The sequence below is a fragment of the Loxodonta africana genome, chromosome 5 (assembly GCF_030014295.1).
Source record: "Loxodonta africana isolate mLoxAfr1 chromosome 5, mLoxAfr1.hap2, whole genome shotgun sequence".
NCBI lineage: Eukaryota > Metazoa > Chordata > Mammalia > Proboscidea > Elephantidae > Loxodonta > Loxodonta africana.
In genome coordinates, this window is record NC_087346.1 from 117,843,933 (window position 1) to 117,856,980 (window position 13,048).

The 13,048-nt window shown below is 36.5% G+C and overlaps 1 protein-coding gene across 22 annotated transcripts in view; it reads right to left on the reverse strand.

The window, feature by feature from the left end:
* The window catches only part of N4BP2 (NEDD4 binding protein 2), a 107,349-nt gene that overhangs the window by 59,055 nt on the left and 35,246 nt on the right, over positions 1–13,048 (reverse strand). For all 22 annotated transcript variants that reach the window (XR_010322113.1, XM_003411308.4, XM_023549813.2 and 19 more), the window contains 2 exons: positions 7,747–7,835; positions 4,153–4,229 (listed from right to left, as the gene is read on the reverse strand). Coding sequence is in view for 21 of the 22 variants with exons in the window: in XM_003411308.4 (XP_003411356.1) it covers positions 4,153–4,229; positions 7,747–7,835 (166 nt within the window). In the remaining variant the exon portion in view is untranslated. The remainder of the gene's footprint in view (positions 1–4,152; positions 4,230–7,746; positions 7,836–13,048) is intronic.

Here is a 13,048-nt window from a genome sequence, read left to right on the forward strand (position 1 = left end):
AACTGCTGACCTTTTTGGTCGGCAGCCTTGCTCTTAACCAATGAGCCACAGTAAAAAATCCCACTACAGAGGGTTCTACTTCCAGTAGCATGGCCAATTAGATACTCTGAAGGGCCTTCCTGTTACAATAAAACTAGATCCCAAGGGAAATAAAGCAGGGATATTTCTTAATGCATTTTAAATCAAAGGAAAAAAAAATTCCTAGTATGAAGTCCCTGGGTATCCAAATATGAAGTTTGTTATTTGTACTTTCAACTCATGGTAACTTAGCTCTTTGTATGATTTTGTTTATGAGCTCATATTTAGCTGAACCTAATACATCATGGGAGGAAACCCTGGTGGCGTAGTGGTTAAGTGGTTTGGCTACTAACCAAAAGGTTGGCAGTTCAAATCCGCCAGACGCTCCTTAGAAAACCTGTGGGGCAGTTCCGCTCTATTCTATAGGGTCGCTATGAGTCGGAATCGACTCGACAGGAGTGGGTTTGGTTTTTGGTTTTTAATATACGGGAATCCTTAGGCTTTAAACTGGGATACTTTCTTACAGCATTTGGATTTACATCTGCCAGGAGGCTAGACGGCATGCTTTAGTTCCCCAAGGGTCTTAATGAAAACATCTCAGTTGCAACTCTCCTATCTCACATTGGATCCAAAGCTTAGGTGAATCCCAGTGCTAATAGTAGCATTTGCCACCTGGGCAAAACTGGCTTTCATATTTACCTACCTCAATCTTGTCTGGTTTCAGATCACAGAGAAGCAAAGAGATAGAAAATACGAAACAGAGGTTAACAGACACAGACATGGAGAACAGAGCAAAAAGGTCTAGTCTGTATCTAATCTAAGTCCCAGAAAAAGAAAAGATAGTCAATGGGACAGAGGCAATTTAAAGAAAAATGGCTTAGAATTTTCTAGAACTGATAGAAGACATCGATCTCCTGATTTAAGAAAGCAAACAAATCCCAAACAAGATAATTAGAAATCGACAACTAGAAACACAGTATGAAATTCTCAATCTCCAAAGACAAAATGGTATTATAAGCAACCAGAAATGAAAAGACCACATCATCTACAAAGGAACCAACAATTAGAATGACACTGACTGAACGATAACAAAGTAAGTCAGAAGGGAACAAAATGTTATCTTCAAAAACAAAAAATTACCGTCAATCTAGAATACTTATACCTAGAAAAGTATATTACAAGAATGAGGGTAACAATAAAAGGATTTTCATTTAAAAAAAAAAAAAAAAGAATTTGTCACCAAGCAGACCTTCACTCAAAAGGAAATTCTGAAGGATGAACATGACGCAGAAGGAAATTCCCAGATGAAAGGTCTATGACACAAGAAAAAAACAAAGCACAAAGCAGTAATTACATAAGTAAGTGAAATCGAGCACTGTCTGTATACTCTGGACAACAACAGTATGTAAGTTGGAAGGGAGGTAAATATCAGAGTTAAAATGTTCAAAGTTCTTGTGAGGAGGCGGGCTAAGAAACAGATTAACTTTAGACTTAAATTTTACATAAAATATATAACGTAACCACTAAAAGGATAAAAATAGTGTCAATAATTTCCAAATTAGTAAAGAAGGAAAAACTGAGTAAGAAAATTTGTATTCAACCAATCAAAAAAAAAAAAAAGAATTCAAAATAAGGCATGGTAAGAGGAAAAAAATCCAATATATCCCAAAAAGTTATTATGGAGAAAAAACAATCACAGAAAAAGTGCAACAGAACACAGAGTGAGATAGTAAGAAATAAGACCAATTACATAAATAACCAAAATAACCATAATATAACTAAGCTTATCAGCTGAAACCCAAAGATTGACTGGAATTTTTTCAAACACAGCCATATTCTGGTTGTAAGAGGTAGACCTAAACATAAGGATATTGAAAATTTACAGTAAAGGTATGGAAAAAGATATAACACTAAGATAATAATTAAAAGGAAGGTAGTAAAGCTTTATTTTAGACTAGACAAATACGACTTTAAGACAAAACTAGCATTAAAGATAAAAGAAAATTACTATAAAAGGGTAAGAGACTCAATTCATCAGGGTGATATAAAAACCCTAAGCTTGTAAGTACTTAAAATATCTTCAGTATATATAAAGCAAAAATAGGCAGAACTAGAAGAAGAAACTGACATATTCAACGTAATAGAGGAAGATTTCAACACACCTCTCTCACAGTGGGAGATTGCACCTTCCCTCTCAAATACTGACCTATCAAGCTGATTTTAAAAAAGCAGTGAAGATATAGACGTGAGCAACAGAATTAACAAGCACGATTTAATGGATATATTAACACCCTGTAAACAGTAGACTCACGTCAAGCAAACATGGAACATTTATTTAAAAAAAAGATAATAAAGTAGGCCATAAAAGAAGTCTTAAAAAATATCAGAGAATTAGTATCACACAGACCACATAATCTGACCTAGTGCGGTCAAACTGAAAACTAATTAAAGAAAAGAAGATGCATTTCAAAGCACAGTTCTAAATAACCCAGGGGTTAAAGAATAGAATAATGCATTTTAGAAAATATTAAACGATAACAAAATTTTTTATGTAATAAATTCTGGAAACACCTAAAATAGTACTTAGAGGGAAACTTACAGCATCAAATGCTCATATTAAAAAATATCAAAAATAAATGATCTAAACTTTCAAGGAGTTTTGTAAACAAAGCAAAGTAGGTTTTTTTTTAAAAGCAAAGAAAAGAGAAGCAGAAATGACTTAAACATAAAATAAACTTACAGTAGAGAAGATTAACAAAGCCAAGAGTTGTTTAACTGAAAAAGCTAATTACAAAATCTGATCTCTGGTGAGAATAATCAAGATCAGGAAGATAACCGTAAACATATTAGGATTGAAAAGGAAAATATAGATGATACAGAGATTTAAAGGTAAGAAAAAACTATCAATGTTTTAATAAAGTTTTAATTAATTTGAAAAGTTAGGTATAGTGGACAAATTCCAACTGAATATTTTCACAAAAGAAAATATCAGATGGGGCAGTTTCCTAAGGAAAACTTATACAAACTCAGAAAACAGAAAAAGAGAAAACACTTCACAGTGAATTTTATGAAACTCCTAAAACTGTGATACCAAAGCCGGGCAAAGCAGGACAAGGAAGGAAAAACCGTAGGTCAATCTCACTCAATTATATAGATACAAAAATAGAGTGCTAGAAAACCAAATCCAGTACTGTATAAAGAATAATACACAAAGAAATGAAGTACTGATATATGCTACAACATGGATGAACCTTGAAAACATTATGCTAAGGAAGGAAGCCAGTCACAAAAGGCTACATATTGTATAGTAACATTTAAATGAAATGTCCAGAATAGACAAATCCAAAGAAATAGAAAGTAGAATAGTGGTTGCCAGGAAATAGGGGACATTACGAATTGAGAGTGCCTGCTAATCGGTACAGGGTTTTTTGAGGAGAAGGAAATGTTCTAGAATTAGACAGCAGTGATGGTGTACAGTGTTGTGAACATATTAAAATTATGTTTTTCTCTAGTTAGTATCGAAATTAGTTAAAATTACCAGGAGGAAATGCCCTGACTAAAATTAAGTTAGGGTTATCTCTAAGGAAATACAGCACACAGGCTAGATACTATTTTATGTCCCCATTCTGAGTAACAGTTTTATTCAAGTCAAGCAACCAAATAAACAAAAAAGTATAACCTTGGCAGGGGCGGGGAGCAAAAATACCTGGACGGCTGGACACTGGCTACCTTTTCCATGTCTACTTCTTTACCTCCTTCCAGTATTACTCAGTCACTAGGCAGCTACAATCACGTGTCTCTCCCAGGAGCACATGGCTCAGGTGTGCCAAATCCTAGGGTCTGTTACTAGTTTCAGATATTAACACTGTATAGTTAATAGGTAATAAAGTACTGACTATATGAGACAATTGGATTTTTTCATACTGTTAATTTTAGGAAAATACATAAAAACTTCAAAAACTGGGAAAAACAAAGAAGCTTCTAGGCAATGCAAAATTTGTTATCAATTTTAAGTGGCAAAGCTTCAATCTAATCAATTTTGTTTCATTCATCATTTACAAGGGGAAAAGAAATCCAAATGGGCCTTTTATCAGTGTCATGAAATAAAAACATCAGATATCCTCCAGGTTTTACCTTGCAAGTTCCCTTGGTTTAAACTTCCACCATGTGTCTGGTTCCCGGAAATGGACTTTATACTTATATTTTTGAGACTACATACGAGAGAGAGAAAAACATTTAAAAATAATTATTTTCGTGAAATTAAATTGTTTCCAAATTTAATTGTATGTTAAAACTGAAAGAATCTAAAAGATTATTTAATCTTGATGGGTGTGTTAAATTGGTAAAATGCACCTTGTCTGACCCAGCAATTAACTTCCAGAATTTGTCCTACTGATAAATACTTACATAAGAGTGCAAAACACATACAAACCAGGATATCCAATTCACTATTTTTTGTAACAGCAGAAGAATGCAAACAACTCAATGGCTATTAATATGGAACTGACTAAATAAATGAAGGTATAACCATACAACAAAAATATGTATTTTTTTATTCTGTATGTATTAAGGAGAGAAGATTCTTAAATTAAGAAAATAAGACACAAAATTTTCATTTGGGTAAAAAAGGATTATTTACTTTTGCATGTATGTGGAGAATTTCTGGAAAGATTCTCAAAATATTAAAACATCTATCTTTAGAGGGTAGGACTTTAGGCATTCTTTTCTATGGTTTGAATTTTTATCATACATGTATATGACTTTCATAATTTTAAAATTATTTTAAATAATAGGCTTTTCAAAGCTTTAATATGGTCACAATCTAAAAGCTAAGCCCTATACTTGTGCACTAAATACATTTCTTTTTTCTTACTCAAGGATAATGGAGTTCAACAATTCCCCTCTGTCTCTGAGGCAACATTCTCTCCTTTTTTTTCTCCTCAATCATCCCCATTAACAGGCATGTAGTCATTTCTCTTACTCTTGACTCCACTTCCCGTACATAACTGGGCCCAGCATCTTCACAACCCCCATTACATCTCTGCCTTTATCTTCTACTACTCCTCCCCCAGTTTTATGACAAGATTCCAAAAGGCCATTACTATTTTTTGTCATTACTGACAGAAAAGCCAAAGAGTCAACCCAGACACCAAGCTAGGAAGAGACATAATGCTGTGTTATGAGCCCACACACTTTTATCTCCATACCTCAGCACCAAACTTCAGACAACTGATTCAAAGCCTAGCAATAGCCGGGGTCTCTAACTCCCTAGAGAGATGTCATGTAGCTCGTAGGATCAATTAATTTTAAATGCAAAGACCCTTTCAACTCCCAAATTGGCAGGGAAATTTTTATATTATTTGAGAGGATTCTCCCTGGTTTGTATCAAACCGTGTAACAGCTCGCAAGAGAAGCTATATTTTAAAAAGCAAAATATTAAGTTTCCCAGTTGCCACTAGGTGTTTTTGACTGCCTCTATCTATCCTCAACTCATTACTTAGCTACTTTTGTACAGGACAGTAAAGGTTGTAACAGACTGTTATCTCCAATCTATTTCATTTTTCCATGGCTCTCATTATCTTGAAAAGCCCCGCCTCCCCACCATGGTAACTCCTACATCTGTTTCTTTACAAACAAAAAAATCAGTTTGGTATTCTATGATAACCAGGTATCCTTTACGCTTCCAAGTAGGGTTGGGAAGAGCCAAGGAATTGATAGTGAGCCAAAAGAGCTTTATATCTTCAATTATCATACAAGAAAAAAAGGAAACAGAAGCCTGAAGGTGAAATGAAAATTAAAAAGACAGTAATGCAAGGCCTTCTTTATTTTCTACCTAGGAAAATAAAGGTTAAAGAACTTTCTAAGGTGACAGCAGGAATCTAAGAAAGCTCTTTAGATAAGTCATATAATGTTAAGGGGCAAAAGCAAGACCCCCAATAGTGAATATAGTCTCCAGAGAGCGGGACTCCTTAGGCCAGAAAGCAAACCTAATTTCAGCTCCAAATACACTAAAATTGAGTATTTCCTTGTCCAGAAGTAAAATCTCATCTGCTTTCAAAAGACATAATTTTCCTCAGAAAAGTGAAGAATCTCACCTTCAAAACAGCACAAGTGCACTAGACACCAGAAAGGAGGTAAACAGAGGCTGGATGTGTTGAGGACTTAAAAGAGGAAGTGTAACACTCATTCTTTAAAGAAACATTAACTGAGCTTCCAGGTGCCAGGCAAGTGCTAATCCTGGAGGAATAACCCAAAAAACATCCCATATTCACAAAAGCTTCACTCAATAAACATATGCTCAACCAATGAATATATGGTTACTATATGCCAAGCTATAGCCTGGAGATTCAGTGATGAATAAAACGTAACACTACCCTCATAAACCAAGAGATGGTCCAGAGCCAAATCCAGCCAGTGTTTATACAGTCTGCCAGCTAAGAATAATGTTTGTATCTTTAAAGGATTATTAAAAAAAAAATTCAACAGCTGTATATGGCCTGCAAAGCCTAAAATATTTACTATCCTGCCTTTTATAGAAGAAGTTAGCCACCTTTAAGCAATCAACTATATGAGACCAAATGGTTTACATTTTCACAAAAGCGAAGATGAGAAGGCAAGGAGTGGCGTGGAAACTGGATGGATGGAAACAGGGCAGGCAGGTGGAAACGGTGAGAGTGCTGACACATCGCGGGGATTGTAACCAGTGTCACAGAACAATCTGTGTATGGACTGTTAAATGGGAACTAACCTGCTCTGTACACTTTCACCTAAAACATGATTAAAAAAAAAAAGCCAACCCCTGGCCTAATAACTAAAAACAGGGTGGTTATTGCTATGATAGGAGTAAGCCAGGGTGTCATGAAAACAGGAATGCCTAACTCAGCCATTTAGTAAATTAACGATTGGTAACTTCCTGAATTAGGTGATGTCAAAGCTGGGCAAAAAGAATAAGTAAATGTTAAAAGACCCATTGCCATTGAGTCGATTACGACTCATAGCAACCCTATAGGACAGAGCAGAACTGCCCCACAGGGTTTCGAAGGTTGTAAATCCTTACAGAAGTGGACTGCCACATCTTTCACCCATGGAGCCACAGGTGTGTTTGAACCACAGGCCTTTCAGTTAGCAGCCAAGTGTTTTAACCATGGTGCCACCTGGTGTCCTTAAGTAAATATAAGGTAAAAGTGGAGGGAACAGCAAAGAGAAATGCACACACAAAGGGCTAGATATTAAAAGGAATCTGGCTATATAAATTTTTGTATGAGAGACTGACTTGATCTGTACACTTTCGCTTAAAGCACAATAAAAATTTAAAAAAAAAAAGGTATCTGGCGAATCTGGAGAATTGCAGACAGTTCAGTTCACAGAATTCTGATTTTCTCAAAATAGCAAAATTTCAAAAGAAATTTGGGGAACAACAAAGAACAACCAAATTTTTATTCTTCCAAGTAAGGGCATTAAGAAAAAAATATATATATACAAAAACATAAAATTATGTTTTTATAAAAAAGACACCGAAAAATAGGATACTCTCAGAATTTAGAAACTGAATAAATTTAGCTTTATGAAACAGCTATACTGTCCTATTTGTCTTATTTTGCTGAGGGCCAGCGAAAGCTCAGTTACAGACAGTCCAAGGGTTGTTTGATGAGATTTTCTTGTATAAGTAACATCCCCCAATAACTTCAAACTCATGACCACAGACTAATGACAATTTATGGTACAAACCAAAGCAACATATGGCCTCATTTCCCAGGCCTGTAGGTTTGTATTATCTATTATTATAGGAGATACTTTCTTCTCAAATGCTTCTTTTGCTGAAAAACACAAATAAACAAAAAAATCATTTTAATACTATTCAATATTATCTTGATTTTTTTAAAGTCTGACCTTGTTTTCATAATTTAAAAACCATAGGCATGTGCTCATTTTACTCACTATTCTACTTTCAAATATCACTTCTGAATATATGAAAAATTAAAATACAGGTAAATGTTACATAATAATACTAAAGTTATGTAATAATCAGAAAAAAAATTAAATAAGAACTATCTGACCTAAGCTTACAGGTGTATAAACCCAGTGTCATCGAGTCGATTCCGACTCATAGCGACCCTATAGGACAGAGTAGAACTGCCCCACAGAGTTTCCAAGGAGCGCCTGGCCGGTTCGAACTGCCAGCCCTTTGGTTAGCAGCCATAGCACTTAACCACTATGCCAAATATGTGTATTACACATATAAATTAAAAAAAAAAAAAAAACACATTGTTTCAGATTAGAACAATATGCCATAGGGTTTTCAATGGCTGTAATCTTATGGAAGCAAAACACCAGGTCTTTCTTTCACGGCACCTCTGAGTAAATTCAAACCACCAGCCTTTACATTGGTAGCCAAGTACTTAACTGTTTGCGCCGCCCAGGGACACTACACATATAAAGTACATAAAATAAAAAAAAGAATTATCATTAAAAATGATAGCATGCCAAAAGCAACACAGAATCCTGGATTAGATTCTGGCCTAATGGACTTTAGCAGAAAAACTAATGAAACCCAAATAAAGGCTGTAGTATATTTAAAAGTAACGGATCAATGCTAATTGTCATAGTTTTGACAAATCTACCATAGGTACATAAAATGTTAACATTAGAGGAAACTGGATGAAAGATATATAGAAACTTTCCATACTATCTCTGCAACTTTTCCATAAAGTAAAATCATTCCAAAATAAAAATTCATTAAAAAAAAAAAAATAGATAATAAGGTGCAATGAATTACTTAATATGGCCCTTCTAGCCATGGTCTTTGTGACTCACAATGAATGAGTGGGACTATGCAAATAAGGTATATGGAACCTGTGATGGTTAGGGTTATGTGTCAACTTGGCTAGACCATGATTCCCAATATTGTACCGCTATCCTCCATTTTGTGATCTGACGCAATTATACTAATTATTCTCCATTTTATGTGTTGTAAATCCTAACCTTTGTATGTTAATGAGGCAGAATTAGTGTGGGATGTACCCTGAGTTACAGCCTTGAAGGATGGCATGGCTCAAGTCCTGCCCTTACTCAAGTTAAGCCCTTCCCTGGGGTGTGGCCTACATCCAGCGTATACATGCGGGGCTCTCTGCATATGGATGCTGTGTCCAGTTTGTCACTGCCAGGGCTCTCTACATATGGATGCTGTGCCCAGTTTGTCACTGCCGGGGCTCTCTGTGTATGGATGCTGTGCCCAGTTTGTCACTGCCTAACCTCTCCTTTTTGGGACCTGAGCCTGCGCCATGCCATCTAACCTGCTGATTCTGGGATTCACCAACTTCCACAGCCCTGTGGGCCAGTGATCAATCATCTGACCTGATTTACCAGCTTCTACAGCCTTGTGAGCCAGCAGCCTGTGGTCCGATCTACCAGTTTGGGTTCGTTAGCCCCTGCAGCCATGTCGGTCAGGAGAAGCCTACACCTGATCCATGGATTTGGGACTTGCTAGTCTCCACATTGGTATGAGCCATTTCCTTCATAGGGTTCATGAGTTCTGTGAAACGCTGCAGCAAATTATGGAATCCAAAGATGGGAGAGAGAATACTGAGGAGAGGAGTAGTAGCTGATGTTAGAGATAATGGAGTGGTACAGCAATTTGCAAAAGCTGAACATTTGGGATATCTTTAATTTCCTCTTCATAGGAACCAGCTTTGTGCTGATCCTTATAAAAAAAAAAAAATTATTCACTTAGATAAAAAAAACAAAAAAAAAGATATAATGATTTGAAATAAAGAAAACATGATATACTGTTGTGCCAGGGATTTTCTTACATTATCTCCATTATTTTTACCAAGGAATTAGACCATTCAGAAAATTAACGATGAATACAACAAGTCTCACTCGGAAGTTACTTGGAAGTTTTAAAAGTTCTGCTTATTCTCTTAGAGCTGAATGATAAAAAAAACAAGGACCTGAATAGATACTTTTCTAAAGAAGACATACAAATGGCTAATAAGCACATAAAAAGATACCTGACATCATTAGCCACTGGGAAATAAAACCAAAGTCACAATCAGATACCACTTCACAAACTCACTAGGATAGCTAAAATGAAAAAGACAGACAATAACTGCTGTTTCTAAGGATGTGAAGAAACTAGAATCCTAATAAACTATTGATGGAAATGTAAGATGGTTTAGCAGCTTTGGAAAACAGTCTGGCAGTACCTCAAAAGGTTAATAGAGAATTATCATATGACCCAGCAATTCCACTCCTAGGTATATAACTCAAGAGAAGTGAAAGCATTCGTCCACACAAAAGCTTTTAAATCAGTGTTCACTGCAGCATTACTCATAAGAGTCAAAAGTAGAAACAACCTCAAATGCCCATCAACTGATGAATGGATAAATAAAATATAGTACATCCATACAATGGAATTTTATTCAGCCATAAAAAGGAATGAAGTACTGACACATGCCACAACATGGATGAACCTTGAAAACATTATGCTAAGTGAAAGGAGCCAGTCACAAAAGAACACATATTACATGATTCCATTCAAATGCGATATCCAAGTATTATATAAGACCACTGTAATAAGAACTCGAGAAACAGTTTAAACAGAGAAGAAAATATTCTTTGACAGTTACGAGAGGAGGAGGGGGGGTATTCACTAACTAGATATTAAGTAAGTGTTATTTTAGGTGACGGAAAAGACAACACACAATACAGAAGAGATCAACACAACTGGACTAAACCAAAAGCAAAGAAGTTTCCTGAATGAACTGAATACTTCGAAGGCCAGCGTAGCAGGGGCAGGGGTTTGGGGAACATGGTTTCCGGGAACATCTAAGTCAATTGGTATAATAAAATCTATTAAGAAAACATTCTGCATCCCACTTTGGAGAGTGGCGTCTGGGGTCTTAAACGTTAGCAAGTGGCCATCTAAGATGCATCAATTGGTCTCAGCCCACTTGGAGCAAGGTAGAATGAAGAACACCAAAGACACAAGGTAATTATGAGCCTATGAGACAGAAAGGACCACATCAATCAGACTACATCAACCTGAGACCAGAAGAACTAGATGGTGCCCATCCACAACCAATGACTCCCCTCACAGGGAACACAACAGAGAACCCCTGAGGGGGCAGGAAAGCAGTGAGATGCAGACCCCAAATTCTCATAAAAAGACCAGACTTAATGGTCAGAATGGCACTAGAGGAACCCCAGAGGCCATGGTCCCCAGACCTTCTGTTTGCCCAAGACAGGAACCAACGCTTCAGACAGGGACTGGACTGGAATATGGGATGGAAAATGATACTGGTAAAGAATGAGCTTCTTGGATCAAAGACACATGAGACTATGGTGGCATCTCCTGTCTGGACGGGAGATGAGAGAGCAGAGGGGGCCAGAAGCTGCCCGAATGGACACCAGCAGAGAAGTGGAGGGAAGGAGTATGCTGTCTCATTAGGTTGAGGGCAATTAGAAGTGTATACATATTTTCATATGAGAGACTGACAATCTGTAAACTGTCACTTAAAGCTCAATAAAAATTAATCTAAAAAAACAAAAAATAATAATAAATGCAATGTCCAGGATAGGCAAACCTGTAGAGACAGAAACTAGATTAGTGGTTACCTAGGGCAAGAGGGACTGGGGGAAATGGGGAATGACTGCTAAGAGGTATCGGGTTTCTTCTGGAGTGATGAACTGTTCTAAAATTGATTGTGGGGACAGTTGCATGACTCTGAATATACTAAAAACCACTGAATTATACAATTTAAATGAGTAAATTATATGGCATGTGAATTATATCTCAATAAACCTATTGTCCAAAAACAGTCTGCCTATTAAACCTAGTAGTTAACAACTACGGCTGCTAACAAAAAGGCTGGCAGTTCAAATCCACCAGTAGCTCCTTGGAAACCCTATGGGGCAGTTCTACTCTGTCCTATAGGGTCACCATGAGTCGGAGTGGAGTTGGCAGCAACGGGCTGGTTTTACTAATTTAATGTTGTTATTGTTACTATTGCTATGGATGTTGCTGTTGCAAGGGCATAGTGAATCAGTACTAAGCACTTTTCACTCTCATTTAATCTTTACAATATCCTGGGAGTGAAGTATCATCTCCTTTTATAGATGAAGACACTGGGCCTTGGACAGTATAAATAACTTGCACAAGATCATACAGCTAGTAACGGGCAAATCCAGCACTGCTCTTCACCACCACATCATACTGCTTCCTTTATTTTTAGTTTTACATTGGTGTTTTCATATTCTTGAGTTCTCACTTTAATTTTTAGTTGAAGAAAGAATAGAGAAAAATTTAACAATGCCCTGGTGGCACAACGGTTAAGTGCTTAGCTGCTAAACTTAAGGCTGGTGATTCGAACTCACCCAGCAGCTCCGTGGGAGAAGGACCTGGTGATCTGCTTCCGTAAAGATTAGAGCCAAGAAAACCCTATGGGGCAGCTCTATACTCTGTCACATGCGGTTGCTATGAGTTGCAATCAACTCAGTGGCACCCAACAACAAAAAAGACATCAAGCTCAAGAATTCCTTTCACAGCACATTTATCATAAAAGCTAAGTTAAATACTGTCTGTATGTCTTAAGAATTATCCACACAAAATTCAAATTATGCAAATAATTAAACATTTAATGATAAAGCCATCTTCAGTGACGAGGTAGCAGTACAAGTAAGGAAATTAAGGTTTTACCTATGATCTCCCTACAGATTCCGTTCGAGGAAAGCCAATTTTACTCTCACACTGTCCTCCACAAGAATTAAGACCAACGCAAATTCAGTTTTTAGGAAACAAAAACCAGAACATACCAGGCAACTGTAACTTCCCTGAGCTTTTCTGTGACCCAAGTAGAAAATCCTCATAACAACCCCATGAAATAAAACTACCTCTTTTATCTTTTACTATGTACGTAAGAATTTAGTTTCCACATATATTTTAACTTTTTAAAAGTTACATGTCTCTTGAAATACAAATACCAAGTGAATTTTTTCTTTATATTATTCTCAGTATTACCCAGAATCTGAT